The sequence below is a fragment of the Purpureocillium lilacinum genome (genome assembly GCF_023168085.1).
Source record: "Purpureocillium lilacinum CBS 284.36 DNA, scaffold_2, whole genome shotgun sequence".
Lineage (NCBI taxonomy): Eukaryota > Fungi > Ascomycota > Sordariomycetes > Hypocreales > Ophiocordycipitaceae > Purpureocillium > Purpureocillium lilacinum.
Window position 1 is genome coordinate 4,616,508 of NW_027072112.1, and position 20,548 is coordinate 4,637,055.

The following is a 20,548-nucleotide window of genomic DNA, read 5'->3' on the forward strand; positions in this document are numbered from 1 at the left end:
CCCGCCGCAGCATCTGTCATCCATTGACGCCTGTCTTCTTCTACCTCAGAAAATAATTGGCGACTAGTGTGACCAAATTCTCCCGACGGCGGGCATGGCCATGTAGCTTGCCCAGCCCTGCGGCGAGTCATCCCATCGAGCCGATTCGCTCGGCTCGCTACGTCATCACTTCCTCGTCTATGAAAAATAGTGGCGCTTATACCCTTCCGAGAGTCTGCCCTGGCGCAAGCTCTATTGAGTTGTCCGCCGGTGGGTTCCCGAGGCAACCATGGGCTTCTGTGTGGCGCCCTCGCGGGGTGAGCAAGTTACGCCATGACTCTCTCCAGCCCAGGTATCACTCCCTACGAGACCTCCGTTCATGTTATTTCGGTGTTAAAAATCCGAGTAAAGTAAGTGCGCTCAGCCTGCCTCGCGCCTGTCAGTGCACGACTTGGCCCTTGTGTCTTCCACGTCTGGTCTGCCCTCAGGCTGAGCCAGGAGCAGATCAACTTGCTAGACTCGTACGTCTCATATGTCGTGCATGACATTTTCAATGAGGAAATCTGCTGCACTGTGGAGTAGAGCCGTGGAGGGCATCCTTCGTGGCCGGCGTGGCAAGGATAATAACACGCAAGAAAACCCGATTGCCCCTTTTGGACTTTTGATGCTCAAGCACACGCGCTGGTTGGTTGTGCGCGGCGCCACTTGCGTCTCCACTCTCGACCGCAACGTTGTCTGATCGACTGTCGCCGCCCGCCACTCACACACGTGCCAGCAGCGCGACATCGCCTCCCGCCATACCCTGGACATAATGCACTGCGGTATAGACGTAGGCTGCATGGTACTATGTTGCATCAGTGCTCTTATTTTCACGTCTATCTAGTGGCCGCAGACGGCCGTGGTATGGATTTTGCGGGCAATGCCTCCCGCAGCTCGATCGCTCGTCGTCCCGTCGTCACTCCTCACATGCTACTTGTACTTGTGGCTGGCTAGTTTCGCCGTCTAAGATCCTCCTTCTACGCCCTGCCGCTAATGTCTGTTCTTCAACAGCCCCTGAAGGTACGACGCAAAGCCCTTCTTGTCCGTAGACGTCGTCAACGACCTCAAAAACTCCCCGCCATCGATCCCCAGGCTGGGGAACAGCCCGTTCTGCAGCTCCTGGATGAACATGTCCCCCGTCTTGGAGTAGATGGTTTGCTCCAGGTTGGCAATCTCCGTCAACACCTGCTTGGTCTGCGCGTCCTGCGACGGCCTGAAGCTGGGATTCCGCATCACCTCCCAGCACACCGTGTGGAACCGCTCGATCATGAACCGATCGAATCCGGGGATCGCCGGCGTCGGGGTCCCGCTGGGCGCGGTAGGGTTCTGCGAGATCGTGGCCACGTCTGGGCCGCCCCAGATAGCCGAGATTCGTGCCATGAGCGTGAAGGCGAGTCTGCTCGGCCCGATATTGCCTTCTATCGACTTGGCCAGCTCCGTGATGGAAGCAATCATGGGCTCAAAGAAACCCTGGTTTGCCTCGCTGATGAGCACTCCGTCCAGCCCGTTGTTGAGGATGATCTGCAGGAAGGAAAGGTACTCTCGCCGCAGCTCCGCCAGCTGTATCTCGTCGTCCGTGCCTGCGATGGGCTCGCTCAGCCCGCCAAAGATTCGCTGCAACAGCGGCGTGAGCAGCACGTTCAGCACCTCGTATATCTCCGACTTGAAGCCAAAAACCACTTGATCCAGGAGTCGCAGGAACATGGCCATCTCGTCCTTGGACGAGCTCTGCGAGAGTAGGCCCTCGATCCACTGGGGTAGCTGTGGCAGGACGGCTGACCCCAGAACGCCCAGAAGCTTGGAGAAGGAGGAGCGACATGCCGTCCGGATCTCCGCAGACGAGTTGAGCTGGTTCAAGGCGATGAGAATGGCCTCGGCCGCGCGCGAGAACTCGTCCGACACGGCCTTCTCTGGCGGGGGGTGGTGGCTGGAGGCGGACCCCGGGGTCCAGTCGGAGAATCCGTGTGCAAGAGTACCCAGAGCCATGACAATATGATGGATCTGCAGCACGGCTTGCGCGTCGCCCGACTTGGCCCGCTGGAGATGCACCTCCATGTCCTGGAAGAGCGGGTCCATGACGGACCGAGCATAGAGCGCCTGCTTGTCCGCCGGAGTGCTCTGCGTCGAAGAGATGCAGCCAATGGCCTCGAACAGGTACAGCTGGCTTGTGAACAACGCGTCGGCGGAGTGGTCCGACTCGTCCGAGGACATGTCATCATCGGCGTCGTCGCCAGGCACCTCGGCTTTGATTGGGAGCAGGTCTCCGATGGACTGAATCACCGTCTCGGCTACGTTGCCAACGCGCGATCGCAGTTGCTTAATGAACCGGTGGAAGAGGTACCAAGAGCGCGTCTTGATACGAACGTGGTCATGATGCACTAATCGCACGAAGTTTTCCAATACCTGCGGGATATACTCCGGATGGCTCTCGAAGATGGCGCAGTACCTCACGCAAATCTCCATGTACTGGAGCAGGATCGCAGGATGCGAGAAGCTAGCAATGCCTAGGTTCGCTTGTTAGCATTTCCGTCGGCCTGCCCTATTGCGCGGCGGCTGGTGACTAACCTGACCCAACCATCTTCTGCATCATGACAACCAGCCTCTCGGAAGCCTCGCTGGACGGCTGGTTCTTGGTCCCGAGGCCCTGGTTGGGCAACGCGAGCTCCCCAAACAGGTACATCTCGTAGAGGGCCAGGTCGAGGTCTCGCCAGTCCATGTCTGAGCCACGCTGGTCCAGCGACTGGAACGTCGTCGCCACCAGGTTGCTCAGCATGTCCATGTACAGCGGCTGGTCGATGGCGGCAATGGTCTTTTGCAGGTTTTGCAGTTTCCTCCGCAGCTCCTGGAACTCGGCCTCATCTGTCTGCTCGTCCTCGTTGCCCCAGGACGACGTCTCGTCGAAGCGCATTTTGCGAATGATGGCGTCGAGGATAGGGGCCAGCATACGAGAGTATTCGGGAGGTAGCTGACCCAGCTTCCGGAGGAAGGTAAGGAGGTCGGTGAGGGCGGGGATCACGGTCGAGCAGACCTCGTCGTAGTCGTCGGAGAAGAGCCGCAGCAGGAATGGCAGGAACCCGTTGAGGTGCTGCTTCGCGCGCTCTCGAGTCTCCTCGTTGCTCTGAGAATCGTCGAGGGCCTTGACGATGTCGGACATGACGGTGTTGACAAGCTTGGCGACTGCCTCGGCCAGGTCGGTGTCGTACTTTGGCGTGCCCTTGAGCTCCGTCAGAGACGGACTGGCAATGAGCTGACCCACAATCTGCTCGAGGCTGAGAAAGGAAACCATCTCCATCTTGTCGGCGGACCGCATCTTCTTGCCGCAAATTTCCGTGAGGGTATCAATGGCGGTGTCGCGGACCTTGTCTTCCGTGCCGTGGTTGGTACGCCCAACAACGGGAAGCAGCAGGTTCAGCATGTCCTGGCTCACGACGAGCGAGATGTCCATCCAGCTGACCCATTTGCCGACAACCTTGAGCACCAGCTCGACGACAGTGTCGTTGTCGGCGTATCTGACGAGCAGCTGCTTCCACGAGTCGGCCACCTTGTGCATGTCTTGGGCGCGGAGTTGGTCCTTCAGCTCCGTGTTCCGCTTGGCCTCGTTGCTCTCCCTCGCCAGGAGCATGTCGGCGATTTCGTCGTGGATCGACGACAAGATGCGTAGGTACAGAAGGACTCCTGGGGAGTTGCTGGCGTTGCTCGGGACGCCGGTGAGCTCCCAGAAGTCGTCGAGGAAGCTCTGCCAGCCATTTTGGTACAGGAAGACAAAGAGGTATGTCAACGTCTGGGTAAGCTTGTTCTGAAGCGAGACCGGATCGGGCTCCTGTTGGGCCTCGGGCCCGTATCCTTGGCGCACATATTGCAGTAACGTGTACTTGAGATAGGCGAGGCTTTCGCCGTCGAGGCCCTGGGTGTGAACGGCATAGTTGACGACCTCAAGGCACACCATGCGGACGACCTCGGATGGCCGGGGGGTTCGGGCGAAGAGGTTCGTGCACGCTTGCCAGCCTTGTGGGTTGGACCGAAGTTCACTGAGGAACTCGAACGCCTGCTCCTTCAGCGACTGGTTGGAGGTGGGATTCGACAGAAGCTCGACGGCATTTTCGACCTGGGCGGGGAGGAGGACATGTTAGCACCAGAGACGAGCCCGGAGCGGCAGCATGGGACAGAAGGCAAAATGTGCCACGAGCAACGGCGGCAGCGGCTGCTTAAACACCACAGACAGACAAACATCCCGCCGGAGCACAGGCGCAGCTGCCGCAACATGCAGTGGCCGCCATGCCCCGACAAGGGACGAGGAGGGAGGCGGGTTGGCGGGGCAGGCAGAAGGCGGGCGGCCGCGGGGAGTCAAAACGAGCGGCACAGGAGACTGGAGACGGGGAGACACAGGGCCGGCTGCACGGCAGGCGACGGCGGCGGGCACAACGACGTACCTGAGCTTCCATACTCGATGGAGATGCACGGCACGCAGGCCGCGAGCAGCGAGGTGGGCAAATGAGGGTTGTACGTCAGGCGGGAGCGCGAGCTGCTATAATTCCGGCAGCCTTGTGGACGCAGCATCCAGCATAATTGTTGGGTTGGGCAACGACGAGGCTACCGTGGAGTCATGCCTGGGCCGAGGGGCAGGACGGTCTGGGAGGGGCTGGGGGCCAGGCAGGCAGGCAGGGCAGCTGTCGAAAGCGGCGGGCGGCGGGGGTTGCAGGGCGGCGTGTGCTGGGAGCTCTCTCGGACGGACGGCGGGCTCGGGGGCAGACGACGCGGCGACAGCGGCAGCGGGGGGAGTCGGTCGCGGGCGGGATGCGGCGGTGCAGCTCGACGATGCGTCGTCTCGTGGCGTGGTGTTTGTGTGTTGCGTCTTTATCCGCCCGCGCGAGGTTCGGTTCGGTTCCAAAATGTCGGTGCAGGTTCTCGCGTGCCACCAATGTGGGGTACGGCAGGCACTTTTTTTTGACGTGGTGTTTGTGTGTGCAGCGGGCGGGAGATGTTCGGGCAAATTGAGCCTGTAGGGTCTACTGTGTGGCTCCGGCCAGCGAAGCGGGCAAGCTACAGTGCGAATTGTCCAGGGGCCCGCAAGGAACATAGATCTTCCCAACACGCTTCATCATGCGGAGTGATGCCGCCATGGCATCACAGCTACGACTCAGGCAACCAGGCTCACCACCACCACAAGCTCGGCAACGGCGGCGGCGGATATGCCCGTTGCCACCGGCTCTTGCAACGTCAGGCCACCCGTAACGGTCGCGTGCCGGTCGTCAGCGACTCATAGCGCCCCAGGGCAGGCAGACCGCTCCATGGCAGGGCACGGTGCGGTTGCGTGATGCTTCCAACGAGGACTTGGCGTCGCGTCAGACACTCCGCGGAACAATAATTACACTTGAAGCCACGTGCCAAGGAATTCATGCCTCTCAGTCGGTATGCACGCTTCTACCGTCTTGGCACCGCCAAGGTGAGATCGCTCATCAAGCATCTCACCGACCTCGCCGCTGGCCGTTAGTAGACCGTGGCAGGAACTCCGCCTTCGCATGTCGATTGCGTGGCAGGAGCTTTGACGATTCGACGATGACCACGTACTGTGCCGTGTTCAGGACCAGGATCACGCTCAAGGCATCCACGCATCATCCGAGGCATGGACTGGTCCGGGCTTCCATCGGGGCAGCATACCCGTTGCTGATCGTCCGGCTCGTGTCAGACAATGCCATTGTTCCTGGAGCAATCCGAGTGCGTTCCGGCCATATAATAATGTTCGCAGCCAGTGACCTCGATCGCATCGCCCCAGCCTGGTCCGCGGACAGTTGGTTGGGTCGGGCCACGTCTCGGAGCTGGGATCGTTCCATGGCGGTTGATATCGTCGAGACATTGATGAAGACCATACCGAAACCGGTATCAGATGAGCTTCTCTGCTCCGTGTACGCAAGAATCTAAGATGCGATGTTCTTGGTCAACCCCCTACGATCGGATTCGGCGGGGCACGTGGTGGACATCGACGGTGTCGACATTTTGGCGCTGAAACGCGAGCGACATGAGGCCGCCTCCATTTTTGTAGAGCCCCTCGACCTCGACAGACTGCACGGCGCCCCGTGGCCCTCTATTAAAAGATTCCACAGCGGTTCCGCCGCCGGAAGTGATCTGAAGAAATTGAGACTCATCTCTCCTTTTGCGGGGTTTCTCGATATTGCCCCTGTCACCGAGCGGGCGGGTTGTGGACGCCGTGGGTCGTCGACGCTCTCCGGGTCAGTGCATCCGGGCCCTGCCCACAGGATGCGGCTATTTAACTAGCCTTGAGGATGAATTTTACAACACGAGGTTTCGAGGCGCCAAAGGGCCGATGCAGGCGCCAAAGGGCTGCTGGTCTCGGCCCAGGAGCAATTGGCGGTCCTTTGTACCAGACACTGATACAGTGTTGAAAGCTAGGTTGTCAACGTTCCATCGACACGCGCAGGGTGTCGGTCAAAGTTCCAATGTGCGACGCGCACAGGCATAACCACCCTTGCTGGGCATTGGGTCGCAGATTGCAATCGCGGGCGAGCGGTGGATCGCGGCACAGTGCCCCCGACTTTGCTCTTGCCAATTTACGATGCGGGCGATTGCTGGGTACTGCACTTGGCAGTACCGGTAGCCGGCCCGAGCTCGACGATGCGCGTCAATGTCTCTGCAAGTTGCAATTCTTGGTGTTGGCCACCAGGGCACTGCAGACGCAGGCTTGCCAGAGAACACCGCGGTCTCGCCCTCGGCCACCGGCCCGTTTCATGTTTCACAAGAACAAGCTTGTCATTGGCGGGACAAACGTCATACGGACGAGCGCGTGGGCGTACTGGGGGCACTGCATGAATGGTGTGACGACGCACCGCGACAACCACTTGCTGAGGGCGGCGGTCTGACGACAGGCAACATGGTCTGCTGCTTTGCGCAGAGCGGATGAGCGGTACGGTTGACGGGACGGGCACACGACTGGATCGGCACCACCCACAAGTTCTGCGTAGATCTCCGACGCGCCCAGAGCGCGGCGCTCACCTTGGCGTCGATATGGATTCAGGAGGGGTGACGGCGGTGACCATCCCACGAACCCAATCTTGCCAGCGGCAAATGTGTTCGTGGGTTGACTCGAGCAGTGCAGCTGCAGCTGTAGCTGCAGGTTGCCCCTGTCGCGCCACGAACCATGCCTCAGCAGGTTCTTACCATTGAAGCCCTGGCCAGATCGAGAAGCTGACAAGCCGACGCCGGCGTCTGGACCATGGCAGACCGACGCGCTGTTGGGTTTGGCCTCGGCGGCCCAGCCTTCCATTGGGCGGATGAGTTTGATTGTAGCCGACGCCTCGGGCGGCACTCTGGCGCCCGCCCGCTGCCGGGATTATTCGAGGCGCTATGCGTGCTAAGCATTTTTGCCACCTGCGAGTGCCAGGGACTGGCCCAACTTGACGGCGAGATCATTTCCGTTGGTGCCACAAAGGACCGCGTAGCGGCCGGGTCAGAGGAGTCGGTAAAGGAGGTGACCCAGTTGGGGTGATGGAACTGCATTGTCCTCCGGAGCACCGCCTCGCTCGCGGGCGCCAGTGCGGAGGGCTGGCGCGAACAGGCAAATAGGAGCCGGCTATGGGCCAGAAGGAGAAATGGTGCTCAGCAGAGGTGAGATTGGTTGGCTGACGAGGTCGCGCGTCTGGCAGGACGACTGCTGGATGCAGCGGTGGGGATGACGATCTGTTCCTGCATTAGCCCACCGTGGGAGGCAGAGGCTTGAGAGGGAACATGCGGTCCGGGTACCCCATGCGGCGTGGTCTGCGGTACCATACAGTATGGCACCGGGCCATAGTTACCGTATAGGCTTTCCCCCCCTTCGCGCCTAATAAGTTACCAACGCAACCGCTATGCGATGCGGGAGCGGCCACTCGTGGAAGGCAAGGCGGCAGCGAGCGAACGGTTGCAACCATAGCCTGCCACGATGTTTGCTGCGGCGTTGCTCAAAGTTACTTGCTACACCTGGAACCGAGACCCGGTGCGTGCCGCCCCCTTCCCGTGCCGTCGGCGGACATGTCACTCACGGGGACGGCAAAAAACGAGATGGAAAATGGGGAAATAGCAGGACGTCACGACCCAAAGGTTTGCTTTGTAGGATGAAGAAGCTGACTGAGGCCCTGATGCCTCCCGTCAGGAGACGTGGGCATTGCTTGCCCTGTCAAACAATCAACCTAGGAAGGAACCAACGTCTGGGGAAGGTGCCAACCCAAGGCCAGAGCCAGTGCTAGAACACGCGACAGTGGGCAGCGTGTTGTAGGTTCCCCCACCTTAGCACCATCACTTTGCACACACGCCGCCATATCAGTTGTTGCTCTCCGCACCGTCGTCGCCGCACGAGAGCTCTCTGCCGCGTGACGACTCGCAGTGTCGCCTGGCAATAAACGCAATGCGCCCAGAGTCGAGCATACTGGGCACAGGGGAGCGCTGCCGGGCTCAACGTGCCATCACCCTGCGCCCCCAGCTACCTGACCGTTGTCGTCCCCCCGCCGTGCCCAACCGTGCCCAAGCAAACCGCTGCGAGGACGACGATTCGAGCATGGAGCCCTCGTACAGAGTAGCGCGTATTCATTGATACGGGGGGAGATCTGACGGAGATTGGACATGACAAAGGCAAGGTGCGGCCAACCGCTGCTGACGATAGGTACTACCTTACGGCACGGCGCTCAGACTCGCGGGCCTTTTTTTGGTGCAGGTGGAATCAAGTGCGCCAGCATCGCAGCATGGGTTCCTTTGATGGCCCACGGGGGGCCACGCCACTGGCGGCGGCTGGAGAGGGCAAATTTGACCCCGAGATGAAGGCGTCCAGCTAGCCGGCGGTGTTGCAATCGCGACGGACCTGGCAGCCCGCAAAGGAGTGCTTCGAGCGACAAGCCCCGGCGATGCTGCAGCACAGTGCCGCCGCCCCAGGCGCAGGCCAGCAGCTGTTAGGCGCGCGCTGGGCGACGCGAGTGTGGACGAGACACGAGACGAGACGTAACCGCCCTCCTGCAATGCAGACTGGTCGGGGGGAGAAGCTGTTACGGCAAGGGCGGGAGGGACGGGCCAGCTCTCGACCTGTGCCCACGGACCTGCAGCGAGGCACCGCAGCGACGTCCAGCATCCAGCATCCAGCCCCCAGCCACGGGGGCACATGGCGTACAGTGGCGCGAGCGTCGTCCCGTACGGAGTACCGGCCCCCGTCGTACAACAGAGCGGCGGCGCCAACGGGGAGGGTGGGCGCGAGCCCCATGGACCCATCAACACCTCCACCACGTTGCCCCTGGACTAGCGCCAGTGGAGGAGTCGGCGGCCGTGCAATTTCCCAGGGCAAGCGACTGACAGTGATCCTGGCCCGGCCCTGGACGCGCCCGATGGATGGATGGACGGATGGATCCCAAGGCGCGGAGGAGCAGGAGGAGGAGACGGCGGAGGAGGAGCAAGGCCACTGCGCGTCGCAAGACGGGCGAGATGGACGCAGAGCACACCTTGCCCCCGTGAGACGCACACAAACCGGGCGCCGCATGTATTAATATCCTGCCACCCTCCGTGTCCGCTCGAGCTCTCTCTTCTCCTCTTTCTCTCTTCAGCCAAACAAGCCAACTCACAAGCAACGCCAGCTTTTGACTCTCCTTGACTTCGGTCGTCCATTCTTTATACAAACGCTCCAAGCTTTACGCTTCGTCTCTCTTTCCAACCCTCTTTACCCGTTCTTCACACGAACACCAACCCCCCAAACGACAAGATGCGTTTCTCTACCGTTGCTTTCATGGCCGGCTCGGCCCTGGCCCACGGCCACGACGCCCCTACCTCGACCGACTACACCACCACCCTGGTTACCGTCACTGCCTGCCCGTCGACCGTCACCAACTGCCCTGCCCACTCGCAGACCAGCAGCGTCGTGACCAGCCTGGTTCCCGTCACCACCTCGACCGTCTACACCACCAAGGTCCACACCATCACCTCGTGCGGCCCCACGGTCACCAACTGCCCGGCTCACAGCACCATCATCACCACCGAGACCATCCCCATCTCGACCACTGTGTGCCCCGTTGGCCCTACCACCTCTGCTGGCCCCGTCTACCCCAACAGCACCATCGCTGTTCCCACCGGCGGTGCCTCGTCCGCTCAGCCCTCTGGCCCCGTCACTGTCTCCTCGGCCCTGCCCAGCGGCCCTGCCACCACCGCCGCCCCCGAGTGCCCCAGCCACTCCGTCACGGCCATCACCAAGAGCTACACCACCGTCCTCACCACGGTTGAGTACTCTACCGTCGAGGTCCCCTGCCCGACCGAGACCCAGGGCCCCAGCGGCACCGTCACTCCCCCCGTTGTCACTCCTCCCCCTGCTGGCAACACCTCGGTCCCCACTGGTGTCCCTCCCCCGGTCACTGCTGGCGCTGCTTCCTTCGCCGGCTCGGCCCTCTTCGCCGCTGCCGCCGGTGTCGCCGCCTACGTCTTCGCTTAAATTTTTCCTTTCGACTACATGAGTTGAAGCCAGGAGGCTACGGCAAATATTTCTCACGACAAGGCATTATATCTCGGGATTCTCTCTTGGTTGGACACAATGTACAGAGTTTAACCTAGACCTGAAATATTACTAGCATTATTTTTTTGATGGCAAACGGCAAGAGCAAAAGGGTCACTTCCAATGTATTTAATCTTCTAATTGCAACGGGCGGGCGTTCGGGAGGTCCCTCCTTGGATAGGGGTGCTGACCCTGGATGTCCGACTTTTTGAAACAACCTTTTTTGACCCCAAATGACATGACGATGTGGATGATCTGGTAGATGGCGCGATCTGCTGTCAACGCGGGCATAAAAAAACAAACATCTGTGCGGGCATGAGACACGGGCTCACGGGCGATGATCTGACACCTTGTGAAGACAGCTTGGCAGTCGCCGGTGAAGAACCCCCTTAGAAGCCTCCTGCGAGAGGAGCGGAGGACCCAACACCGAACGACATGGGGGCCAAGGCTACAGAGGTGGGCGCCGGCCGAGACCCCGTGGGCAGAGACGCCTCGACCGTGGCCCCGGACAGAGGGCACTCATTTCGCAACATGAGAGCATTACGCCCCGTGCGGCATAGCCTCGCCACAACCGCCGGGGGGGGCATCGTCGGGGGGCGGGGGCGGCGGATGACGAGAGAAGTCGAAAAGGGCACCTTGCAACCTTGCAAGCATCCATGGGCTCCTCCCATGGGGGCTTGAGGGGCCATGGGGGCAAGTCAGCGAGTGCGGGACCCCCTGGCAGCATCCGGAAATTGCACCGGGCGCGAGCCGTCGAATCAGGCAACCCGCCGCGGCCCAAGGTGGCCGGGGGGCCGACAATCGTTCCTGACAGGGGGGTTACCAGCTTCACATCGAGGTCAGCCATGTTTTTCTGTGCAAATGAAGGGACACAAAAAAGGCAAAATAAATAAACCGGCCGCACAGACCGGACGATGTGCGGAACGCGAGGTAGGCTTGTGCAGTGCGGTACTGTATGTAGCCCGTTGCAGTACTCACACCTAGTTATAGTCCAGCACTGGCAAGACTACCTGGGTTTGTTCCTTGGGGCAGCTTTTGGCGATGAAGATCTGCAGAGCGCGCAGGGTGGTTCCTGCGTCGGCGGCTCGACTCCATGCTGCGCCCGAGCGCGTCGGCTGCGTCTGTGTTCCTGGCGCGTCGGTACCTTGCGGACCTGGTGCACTGTACTCGTAGCTTGTGGTCGTTGGTGGACTGCACTGTGTGTCCTCAATTGTGCCCATTGTCGCCCAGTCCCACTTGTGCCTCGTTGGAGGCGTCGCTGCTGTCGAATGGGGCGAGAGGGGGCAACTGAATCCGCGGGACCCAAGACGGGGACAACCGTGGCGTTGGCCTTGCGAACCAACGAATGACTGGCTGACCAAATGGGTCGGGCGTTCGCAGAGTACGCGCGACCATGGCGGATGGCCCAGCTCGCGACAGACCGTAGGCAGGATCATCGCGTTTCGTTTCGTCCCGTCTTTGCTCTTCGCCTTTCCGTCTCCTTGCCTCCTGCGGGCCCGGATCGAAAACCAAGATCAGTCGCGTTTCGTCTCCCGGGGCCCGCTTCGTGTTTGCCCTTGCGGCGGCCAAAGCCCACAACGCCCACCTCGCACACCCCTTGCTGATCGTTGTCTGCCGTGTGTTGTTGGACCGGCGGCAGCACCGACGGCACCCGCCAGGCAGTCGCGAAAAGTCTCACATCAGCTCCTCGGCTCGGATGCTCGGGTGGTGACGCCCATGTCTCGCTCTGTTACACAGGGCTGGGCGACAACAAGGAAAAACCAGAAAAGGGGAGGGTCCCTCATGAGGTCATCGGCGGGGACGCGATGCGGTGCGATGTGCAGCCCTTTGTTTCACATTTGCAGGCGGGCGGACGATCCGGGCCATTGTCGCCTTGTTGTTCGCGCAAGCCGGCTTGCACTCGTACCTGATTGAGAGGCGTCGCTGTCCGCACAGTGGACTTGATTTCCGTGTGTCTCGGTCGTTGTGGCTTGGCGATGGCCCGCGAGGCGGTTTGAGGGAGCGATCCTGACTCAGGCATCGTGCCTTCCCTTTGCTGGCAAATGCCACTGCGACGACGGTCAGGTGACTTGCAGCGCATCAATTGATGAGCCAAAGCGAGGTTCAGGCAAGTGAAAATGCCTGCCGAGTTGGTTCATCGTTGTACCTCTCGCTCTCGTTCCCACCAGGCAGGCAGGTCACTGCATTTCCTTTGCCGCTGGCATGAGGGAGTGCGTCTTGGCCATCCACACATCAAGCGATGGGTTGGAGTATCGAACGATCAAGCCCCCGAGGCATTAATCGTGCTTCTGGACCAGCTGCGTCCCCATTGAGGACGAAAACGGTGTTTCATCGGAAGCAGATACCGAGTCATGCCGCTGGGGTGAGATGACAGGCGGCGACAACTGTGAGAGCCTGCCTGCCCATGAGCGTGCTCAGCTCGTCGTGCTCCTCCTTGAGTAGGAATATTGTTGCTTTGGACTCGTTCGTCTTGCGGACTCTCGCGAGTTGCTGCCGTGGAAGCGTCGTTACTGACCGGTGCCAGGATCCCACTTGTTGGCTTGAGAACGCATTCGACTCGATGCCAGACAACGCCAGCATCGGTGGCTACCTTTGTGAGATAGAACGCGGCCCGCACTCTGACCTGTCGACAACGTTCGGGTCTTGCGAGGATGTGGATGAGCTCCTCTCGGCGACGCCTCCGCACGTGCGCCATGCGTGGCCATCGTTGGCAACGCAAGCCGACGGTTCAAAGCCCCATATCAGAAGAGCCGACCGTGCACTCGGCGCCACTGCATCCGGAGACGGAGGTTAGTCGGCAGTTGCAAAGAAGCTTAAACGACTAGCCTGCGTTGCAGGATCAATGTGCCCAGCCTCGTCTCATTCCTTGTCGACGAGAAGTTGGTACGGTCATGTCGTTGAGCCGGCTTCAACGCCACTCCAGGCGGTTCTGTGTGCCCTGGATGCCCATTGCCGGAGGCGCGCGGACGGAAGGATGGATGCCCCTGCATAGTGGACATGCACCTGCCGAAATCGAGGGCAAACACGTGCAACCTTATCGACGAGAGGGAAAAGGATCATCAGTCGGCAGACTGGGCGAGCCTTGGCCTTCCGCGAGAAGCTGGAGATGCTCCAGGGACAAGGTCCAGCACACGGACGTAGCGAAAAAATGAATGAGAAGAAGAAAATGAGCGGGAACAATCGATCAGGGGCTACTGCCAGTTTGTTGAAGTGCCCTTTACGAAGTACGGGAGTTCTCTAGCACGAGGCATACTCGTCGTGTTTCGTGTTCGGTCGAGCCGCACGCCACGCGCATTCCCCAGCTGGTTCCTCAAGGGCAGTCATGAGCATTTCTCACAGCAACAACAGAGCCGGCCGTGGCCTCGTACTCGTCGTCGACCATATGTTAGCAGCAGCAACAGCAGCAAGGTATGGTGCCATGAGACGAGATGCAAGCGCATGGCGCAAAACATGGCGACGGCCACGACCCTGCGTCACACGGGTGCAACCCTGGGCTGACAGGGCGGACAAGACAGCAATGAGGCTCCGACGGAGAGCCGCACCTTGATGGATTTAGGCTCACTTGCTCCGAAGCCGCCACGCTAATAATGGAAGCGTCATGAGCGAGGGAGAACGCCGTTCGTGATGGACGACGCGTCCCTGGCTTCACAGCCCCAGCGCAAGCAGGGCAAGGTGAGAGAGCGATGCAGTGCTAGCTCGTGGCTGCAGGCATCAATTGATCACTGCCGTGGCCATCCCGCATCTGCCATTCGTCTCCTCGGACTCGGGGGTGGGGCCGGCGGCACAGCTCGCCCTTCGCGCCTTCGCACTCGGTCCTGACGCTGTCGCATCCTTCGAGCGACGGCCGGGCGGGCCAACCACAGCGACGCCCTCGCATCAGATACCGGCTGGCGTAGGGCTGCGCCGTCCATCTCACCCGCGTGGAAACGCAAGCCGCCAACGTGGCTCGCGCGGCCGCCCCTCAGCTCCGCGTCTGACCGGCAGGATTCGCGAGTGCGAGATACGGTCAGTGCGAATGCGAAACAAGCATGACGCCGAAATCTCACTCCTCCCGCGCCCAAGAGGGCTCAGCCCGAGCGAGGGAAGCCGTTATGCTGCCTTGCTGCGCTGCCGCTGCGGTCGTAGACAATGGCGCTTGGCATCTGTATTTGAGGGCCGGCTAATCCGCCTCTGAGGTTTGTGTTTGAAGGAAGACTCAATAGCATCGCGACGAGCAAGTACTTTGACTCGAGGCAACAAGCCGCATCTTCAGCTCGCCTTTCGTCCCGTCTTCGGCAATCGGCTCCCTGCGCCACCCGCCTGCCACCCTTCCATCCGCCGGCACTCGCCGCCAGGGACGCTCAATCAGCCCTACAAGCCGGGTCATCTACTTACAATCGCCGAAATCTGGTTGCATCAGGTTGAGACATACACAGACCACCAACAGAGCCATGTCGCGGCAACTCCCTCCCGGTGTCAAGACCTTTGGTCCCAACGCCACCTGCAACCTCGACAACTGCCCTATCGAATGGAGCATCTACGGCTTCCGGCCGTCCCTGGCCGCTAACACGACCTTTCTGGTGCTCTTCGCCCTGGTCGGCATCATCCACACGTACCTGGGCATCCGATGGAAGAGCTGGGGTTTCATGACTGGTATGATCCTGGGCTGCATGAGCGAGGTGATTGGGTACATTGGCCGCATCATGCTCTGGAACAATCCCTTTTCGTTTGTCGGCTTCATGGTCCAGATCGGTGAGTTTTGCCCGCTAGACGACGCGGGGAGCTTGAACGCCAGCTGACCTCAAAGCAGTCTGTCTGACCATCGCGCCCGTCTTCTACACGGCGTCCATCTACGTGACGCTGTCCAAGACCATTGTGTACTTTGCGCCCGACCTGTCGCGGTTTAAGCCGCAGCTGTTCTACTGGATCTTTATCCCCTTTGACGTGGTCTGCCTGGCGCTGCAGGCAGCGGGCGGCGCCATGTCGACCAACTCGGACGGCGACAACCAGACGGGCGTGGACGTGTCCATGGCGGGCCTGGCGCTGCAGGTCATCGTCCTGACTGCCTTTGTGGCGTGCTTTGCCGACTACATGATCCGCTACTGGCGCTCGGGCCGGTCGTCGGGCTTCGGGTGGCGCCTCACGGCCTTCTTCCTGGGCCTGTCGGGGTCGGTGCTGCTCATCCTGGCCCGTTGCGCCTACCGTGTGGCCGAGCTCCGAGACGGCTACGACGGCGAGCTCATCAAGGAGGAGGCGCCCTTCATCGTGCTCGAGGGCGTGCTGATTGTCCTGGCGTCGCTGGCCCTGTGCTTCGGCCACCCGGGCCTCGTCTTCGGTCGGGACGAGCCGCGCAAGCGATCGCACGACAGCGAGGAGAGCGGCACGGAGACTACGGAGCGCAAGTGAAGAGGCTGCGCGGTGTGGATCTGTTGAGTTGGCGACGCGATGGATTTCTTTTTTCTCTTTGTACGGCGCTGAGAGGATGGCGGGTATGAGTTTTGCGACTAGAGGTGGTGTTTTGAGGCGGCGGCACGATGGATAGATATACACTCGACTGGGCAATAATACCCCGGATAGACAGACGGTCGGCGCGACGGAAGGATGCATAGACGATAAAAAAAACAATACGCGCAGTAAATGCAGACAGAGTACCGGGATGCGTTGCCGTGTGGCGCTGGTGATGCAGTCTTTTGATATGGAAATATGCGACCTCTACCAAGAACTGCTCCATTCGGCGGCCAAGAAGGTGCCCCGCCGGCCCCTCGATGCGGGGATGGGCGCCCGGGCATGGCTCGAGCTGGCAGCCGTGACATGACATGGGGGCACCTGCCGCTCTGGTCAGGCGGGTCCCCCGAACTTTTGGTGGTGCGGGCACCGCTCGCAGCCAGCCATCCGGTCCAGTGACCCCGAAATCGAAGACGAAGCCAATCCCCAACCGTCAAGCTCGACGGCGCATCCCCACCTCCCGGCAACGACATCCGCAATCCACGGACCTCTTTTCTTCCTCAACATCGAGCGTCGCTGCTGCTGCTGCTGCTGCTCCCCCTCTCTAATTGCGTCCTCGCTCATTCATGCTCTCACGAGCCTCGCACCCGTCCTCGCCCCTGCTCCGCCTGTCGTCGAGACGCTTCGAGAACCGGGCGGTGTTGATACCCTCTGCGCAGCTGTCCTCGTCGTCCTTTTGCACCACGTCGCCCGCCATGGCTCCTCCCAAGGCTGCCCTCGACTTTGTCGACTTTGTCAACGCCTCGCCTACCCGTACGCGATGCCCCCCACATGCGCTGTGCTCAGACTGCTTTCCCGATCCATTGCACACACACGTTGAGGAACCCTGACTTGGCTAACGCATCGGTGTGCCGCCGCCCGCAGCCTACCACGCCACCAAGTCGGCCGCCGAGCGGTTCGAAAAGGCCGGCTTCACCCTCATCAAGGAGCGCGACTCCTGGGCCTCGAAGCTCCAGCCCGGCGGCAAGTACTACCTCACCCGCAACGGCTCCTCCATCGTCGCCTTCGCCATCGGCCGCAAGTGGCGCCCCGGCAACCCCGTCGCCATTGTCGGCGCCCACACCGACTCGCCCTGCCTGCGCGTCAAGCCCGTCTCCAAAAAGTCAAACGTCGGCTACCTGCAGGTCGGCGTCGAGACGTACGGCGGCGGCATCTGGCACTCGTGGTTCGACCGCGACCTGAGCATCGCCGGCCGCGTCCTCGTCCGCGACGGCGACAGCTTCGTCCAGCGCCTCGTCAAGGTCGACCGGCCCCTGCTGCGCATCCCCACCCTGGCCATCCACCTCCACCGCCAGTCCAACTTTGACCCCAACAAGGAGACGGAGCTGTTCCCCATTGCCGGCCTCGCCGCCGCCGAGCTGAACAAGAGCACCGCCGCCAAGCCCGACGAGGACAAGAAGGAGGAGAAGAAGGACGACGACGATGAGGAGGACTTCCGCCCCCTCGATCAAATGTCGGAGCGCCACCACCCGGGCGTGCTCGACGTCCTCGCCAGTGAGCTCGAGGTCGACGTCTCGGCCATTGCCGACTTTGAGCTCGTCCTCTACGACACACAGAAATCGTGCATCGGCGGCATCAGCGACGAGCTCATCTTCTCCCCGCGCCTCGACAACCTCGGCATGACGTACTGCTCCGTCATGGGCCTCATCTCGTCGGTCCGCGACGGCGCCTCGCTCGACAACGACTCGACGATTCGCATGACGGTGTGCTTCGACCACGAGGAGATCGGCTCGCAGTCGGCCCAGGGCGCCCACTCCAACCTGCTGCCGTCGGTGATCCGCCGCCTGTCCGTCCTGCCCGGCAACCGCGACGCCTCGAGCGAGGGCAGCTACGAGGCCGTCCACCACGAGGGCGAGGAGTCGACGGCCTACGAGCAGACGCTGTCGCGCTCCTTCCTCGTCTCGGCCGACATGGCGCACGCCGTCCACCCCAACTACGCCGGCAAGTACGAGCCCTCGCACCAGCCCGCCATGAACAAGGGCACCGTCATCAAGATCAACGCCAACCAGCGCTACGCCACCAACTCGCCCGGCATCGTCCTCGTCCAGGAGTGCGCCCGCCTCGCCGGCGTGCCCCTGCAGCTCTTCGTCGTCCGCAACGACTCCCCCTGCGGCAGCACCATCGGCCCGGGCCTCGCCGCCAAGCTCGGCATGCGCACCCTCGACCTCGGCAACCCCCAGCTCAGCATGCACAGCATCCGCGAGACGGGCGGCACCGCAGACGTCGAGCATGCTGTCAAGCTGTTTGACCAGTTCTTCGAGAGCTACGGCCGCCTCGAGCCCAAGATCCTAGTGGACTAGAAAAGGGCTTACGCACGGGAACGGGACAGTGTTGTTTGTTTGACCACGTGGATGCATGGCGCAGCGGCGGTGGGAGGTTGTGATGTGGTGTTGGGGGTGTGAGGTGACTGACTTTATGCGACGAACTGCCATGAGACGGGCCACGGCCGCCAGCTACACTCAAAAAGAAAGAGAGACTTGACTGTAAAGGCATCTCGACAGTTGAATATGAAAAACAACATGAGACGTGTCATGCGCAGAAAATGCTTCATTATAAAATACCAGAAGTTCAAGCCAAATACTGTTCCGTCAACGCCGTTTGATACCCATCACTTCGTCAGACTCCGGTCCGTCCCATGGGCCATGCCCCCTCACTCAGCCAAACCACCAGCGTGGCCCCGGCCCTCCAACCCATCCCATGTGTCGTTTCGAGCCGTTCAAACAAACCCCATTGAACGGCCCGGCGCGTAAGCGACAAGAACATTGAAACTATAGAGCCAAAACATATAAAGTACAACCCGCGTCGGGTATGAGGCGCGTTTTCTCTCACAGCACTCAACACCAGATGATGAACCCAGGCGGGAGAAATGGCCGCCAACACCAACGAACCACCTTCTCCGGAGACTAGAGGGACGAGTACGGTCCCGCAATCCGGGGGAGTGGGTAGGCGAGGACATAGGGAGGGGGGGCCGCTAACTCATGCTCGCCATGGCCAGGCTGAGGAGGCCCGTTGCGGCGCCGCACGTGAGCTCGCCCTTCGTGTCCTGCTCCTGCACTTCCTTCCGGCCTTCTGTATGTGTCTTTTGTTCCCCCTCGCCTTGTTGTTGTAGTTGTTGTTTCATGTCATGTTCGTTCGGCGGCGGCGGCGTGGCGGCTATCGTCACGGAGGCGTCAAAGTCGCAGGTAGTGGACGCGGATACGTGCGTGGATGCCGATTGCTGCGACTGCGGCAGGATCTGCGACTGCGAATCGTCATCATCGTTGTCCTCGTCCTCCCCCTCGCCCTCGTCCCTCTCTTTGTTCTTGGCATGGTTCTCATCGGCGGCGGCGGCGGCGGTGGTGTGGGACGGCGCGGGGCTCTGAACGCGGACGGTGCGGCGGCCCGCCGGCGAGAGGGGCAGGCGCCGCAGCTCGGCCAGCGGGACGGCTTCCTGCCCGGTGCGGACCTTGTACGACGCGAGCCCGAGGCGCAGACGGAGGATCTCTGCTTTCTGGCGGAGCCGGGGGAGCGGGTTAGCGGATCCGGTTCCAACAACAGCTTGTACACGAGCCAAGTTGACGTTCGTCCCGTCTGCAGGACGTTCTTTTATGGGGGAGGGGAGGGGAGAGAGGGGGGACCCGCGCGGACAACGACATACCTCTCTTGCTTGCTCTCGCGTCAGGCTCGGCCGGGGTAGCGGGCGGGCGAGGGCGGCGGCCACAGCATTGTAGTCTAGATCCGTCGCGGCGGTGGCCCACGAGGAATCGCCCTCGCCGGCCGAGGTGTCGAAGATGGAAACGGAATCGGGGCTCTGGGAGCGCGACGGCCGGTGCTGCTGGTTCGCGTCCTGACAAGGCGCGTTCCGCGGTCAGCCACACCCATTCATTCACGTAAGGGGACGATAGGTACCACTTGTCTCATCGTCTACGGTAGACGACGATGACGACAGGCACCGATTGGGTTGCTTGTTCAAACGTACATCGTCACGCTCTTCGAGGCACGGCTTCTTGGCCGGCGGCCGTCCAGCCGAACCGGCGGCGTCCTCGCCGGCGGGCCTCTTGCCGACGGCCAGCGCCGCGGACGCGGACCACGACACCGCAGGAGAAGAAGAGGCGAGGGGGCTCTTGGCCTTGAGTGAGGGAGGCACAGGGGCAGACACGAGGCCGTCCTTGGTCGAGAATGCCTTGGGGGAGGAAGGCATCGCGTTCGCGTCCAGCGGGGCCAAGGCGGCGCGTCTCTTGGTGGGCGACGCGGTGCCGGCAGCAACAGCGGCGTTGGAGGAGGCCATTGCTGCAAAAGGGTGAGAGGGCTTCGAGGCGAAGGGATCGCCCAGGGCAGACGCTCGCAGGGCGATTGTAAAGAGTGAAGTGCTGCTGTTGCTGCTGTTGTTGTGAGGTGCCCGAGGTGGCGATGGTGCACGTCGCGCGCCCACGATAAGCGGTGGTGGTGGTGGCTCAGGAGTAAGGACCGACGTGCACGCAAATAAGATGAGTGCCTGCAGTGCGACGAGAGAGGACAATAAAGCACCACGCAGCCGGGTGAAGAGAGGGCAGGTAA

General features: G+C 61.3%; 5 protein-coding genes across 5 annotated transcripts; 3 read left to right on the plus strand and 2 right to left on the minus strand.

Moving 5' to 3' along the window:
* Window positions 1-1,008: 1,008 nt before the first annotated feature.
* Window positions 1,009-4,460, minus strand: PLICBS_003155 (pre-tRNA nuclear export protein; the record flags this gene model as incomplete). Its single annotated transcript, XM_018322886.2, has 3 exons — window positions 1,009-2,522; window positions 2,584-4,123; window positions 4,449-4,460. The coding sequence occupies 3 exons, from the start codon at window positions 4,458-4,460 to the stop codon at window positions 1,009-1,011; spliced, it is 3,066 nt and encodes a 1,021-aa protein (XP_018178116.1).
* A 5,288-nt stretch (window positions 4,461-9,748) lies between these two features.
* PLICBS_003156 (uncharacterized protein) lies at window positions 9,749-10,468 on the plus strand (the record flags this gene model as incomplete). Its single annotated transcript, XM_018322888.2, has 1 exon — window positions 9,749-10,468. One exon carries the CDS (start codon window positions 9,749-9,751, stop codon window positions 10,466-10,468), a length of 720 nt encoding a protein of 239 aa, XP_018178118.1.
* A 4,490-nt stretch (window positions 10,469-14,958) lies between these two features.
* On the plus strand, window positions 14,959-15,913 carry PLICBS_003157 (uncharacterized protein; the record flags this gene model as incomplete). The annotated part of the gene is made up of 2 exons (XM_018322889.2): window positions 14,959-15,259; window positions 15,318-15,913. 2 exons carry the CDS (start codon window positions 14,959-14,961, stop codon window positions 15,911-15,913), a joined length of 897 nt encoding a protein of 298 aa, XP_018178119.1.
* Window positions 15,914-16,707: 794 nt separating this feature from the next.
* On the plus strand, window positions 16,708-18,312 carry PLICBS_003158 (uncharacterized protein; the record flags this gene model as incomplete). The annotated part of the gene is made up of 2 exons (XM_018322890.2): window positions 16,708-16,765; window positions 16,877-18,312. The coding sequence occupies 2 exons, from the start codon at window positions 16,708-16,710 to the stop codon at window positions 18,310-18,312; spliced, it is 1,494 nt and encodes a 497-aa protein (XP_018178120.2).
* Window positions 18,313-18,983: 671 nt separating this feature from the next.
* Window positions 18,984-20,279, minus strand: PLICBS_003159 (uncharacterized protein; the record flags this gene model as incomplete). Its single annotated transcript, XM_018322891.2, has 3 exons — window positions 18,984-19,502; window positions 19,650-19,838; window positions 19,971-20,279. 3 exons carry the CDS (start codon window positions 20,277-20,279, stop codon window positions 18,984-18,986), a joined length of 1,017 nt encoding a protein of 338 aa, XP_018178121.2.
* Between the last annotated feature and the right edge of the window lie 269 nt (window positions 20,280-20,548).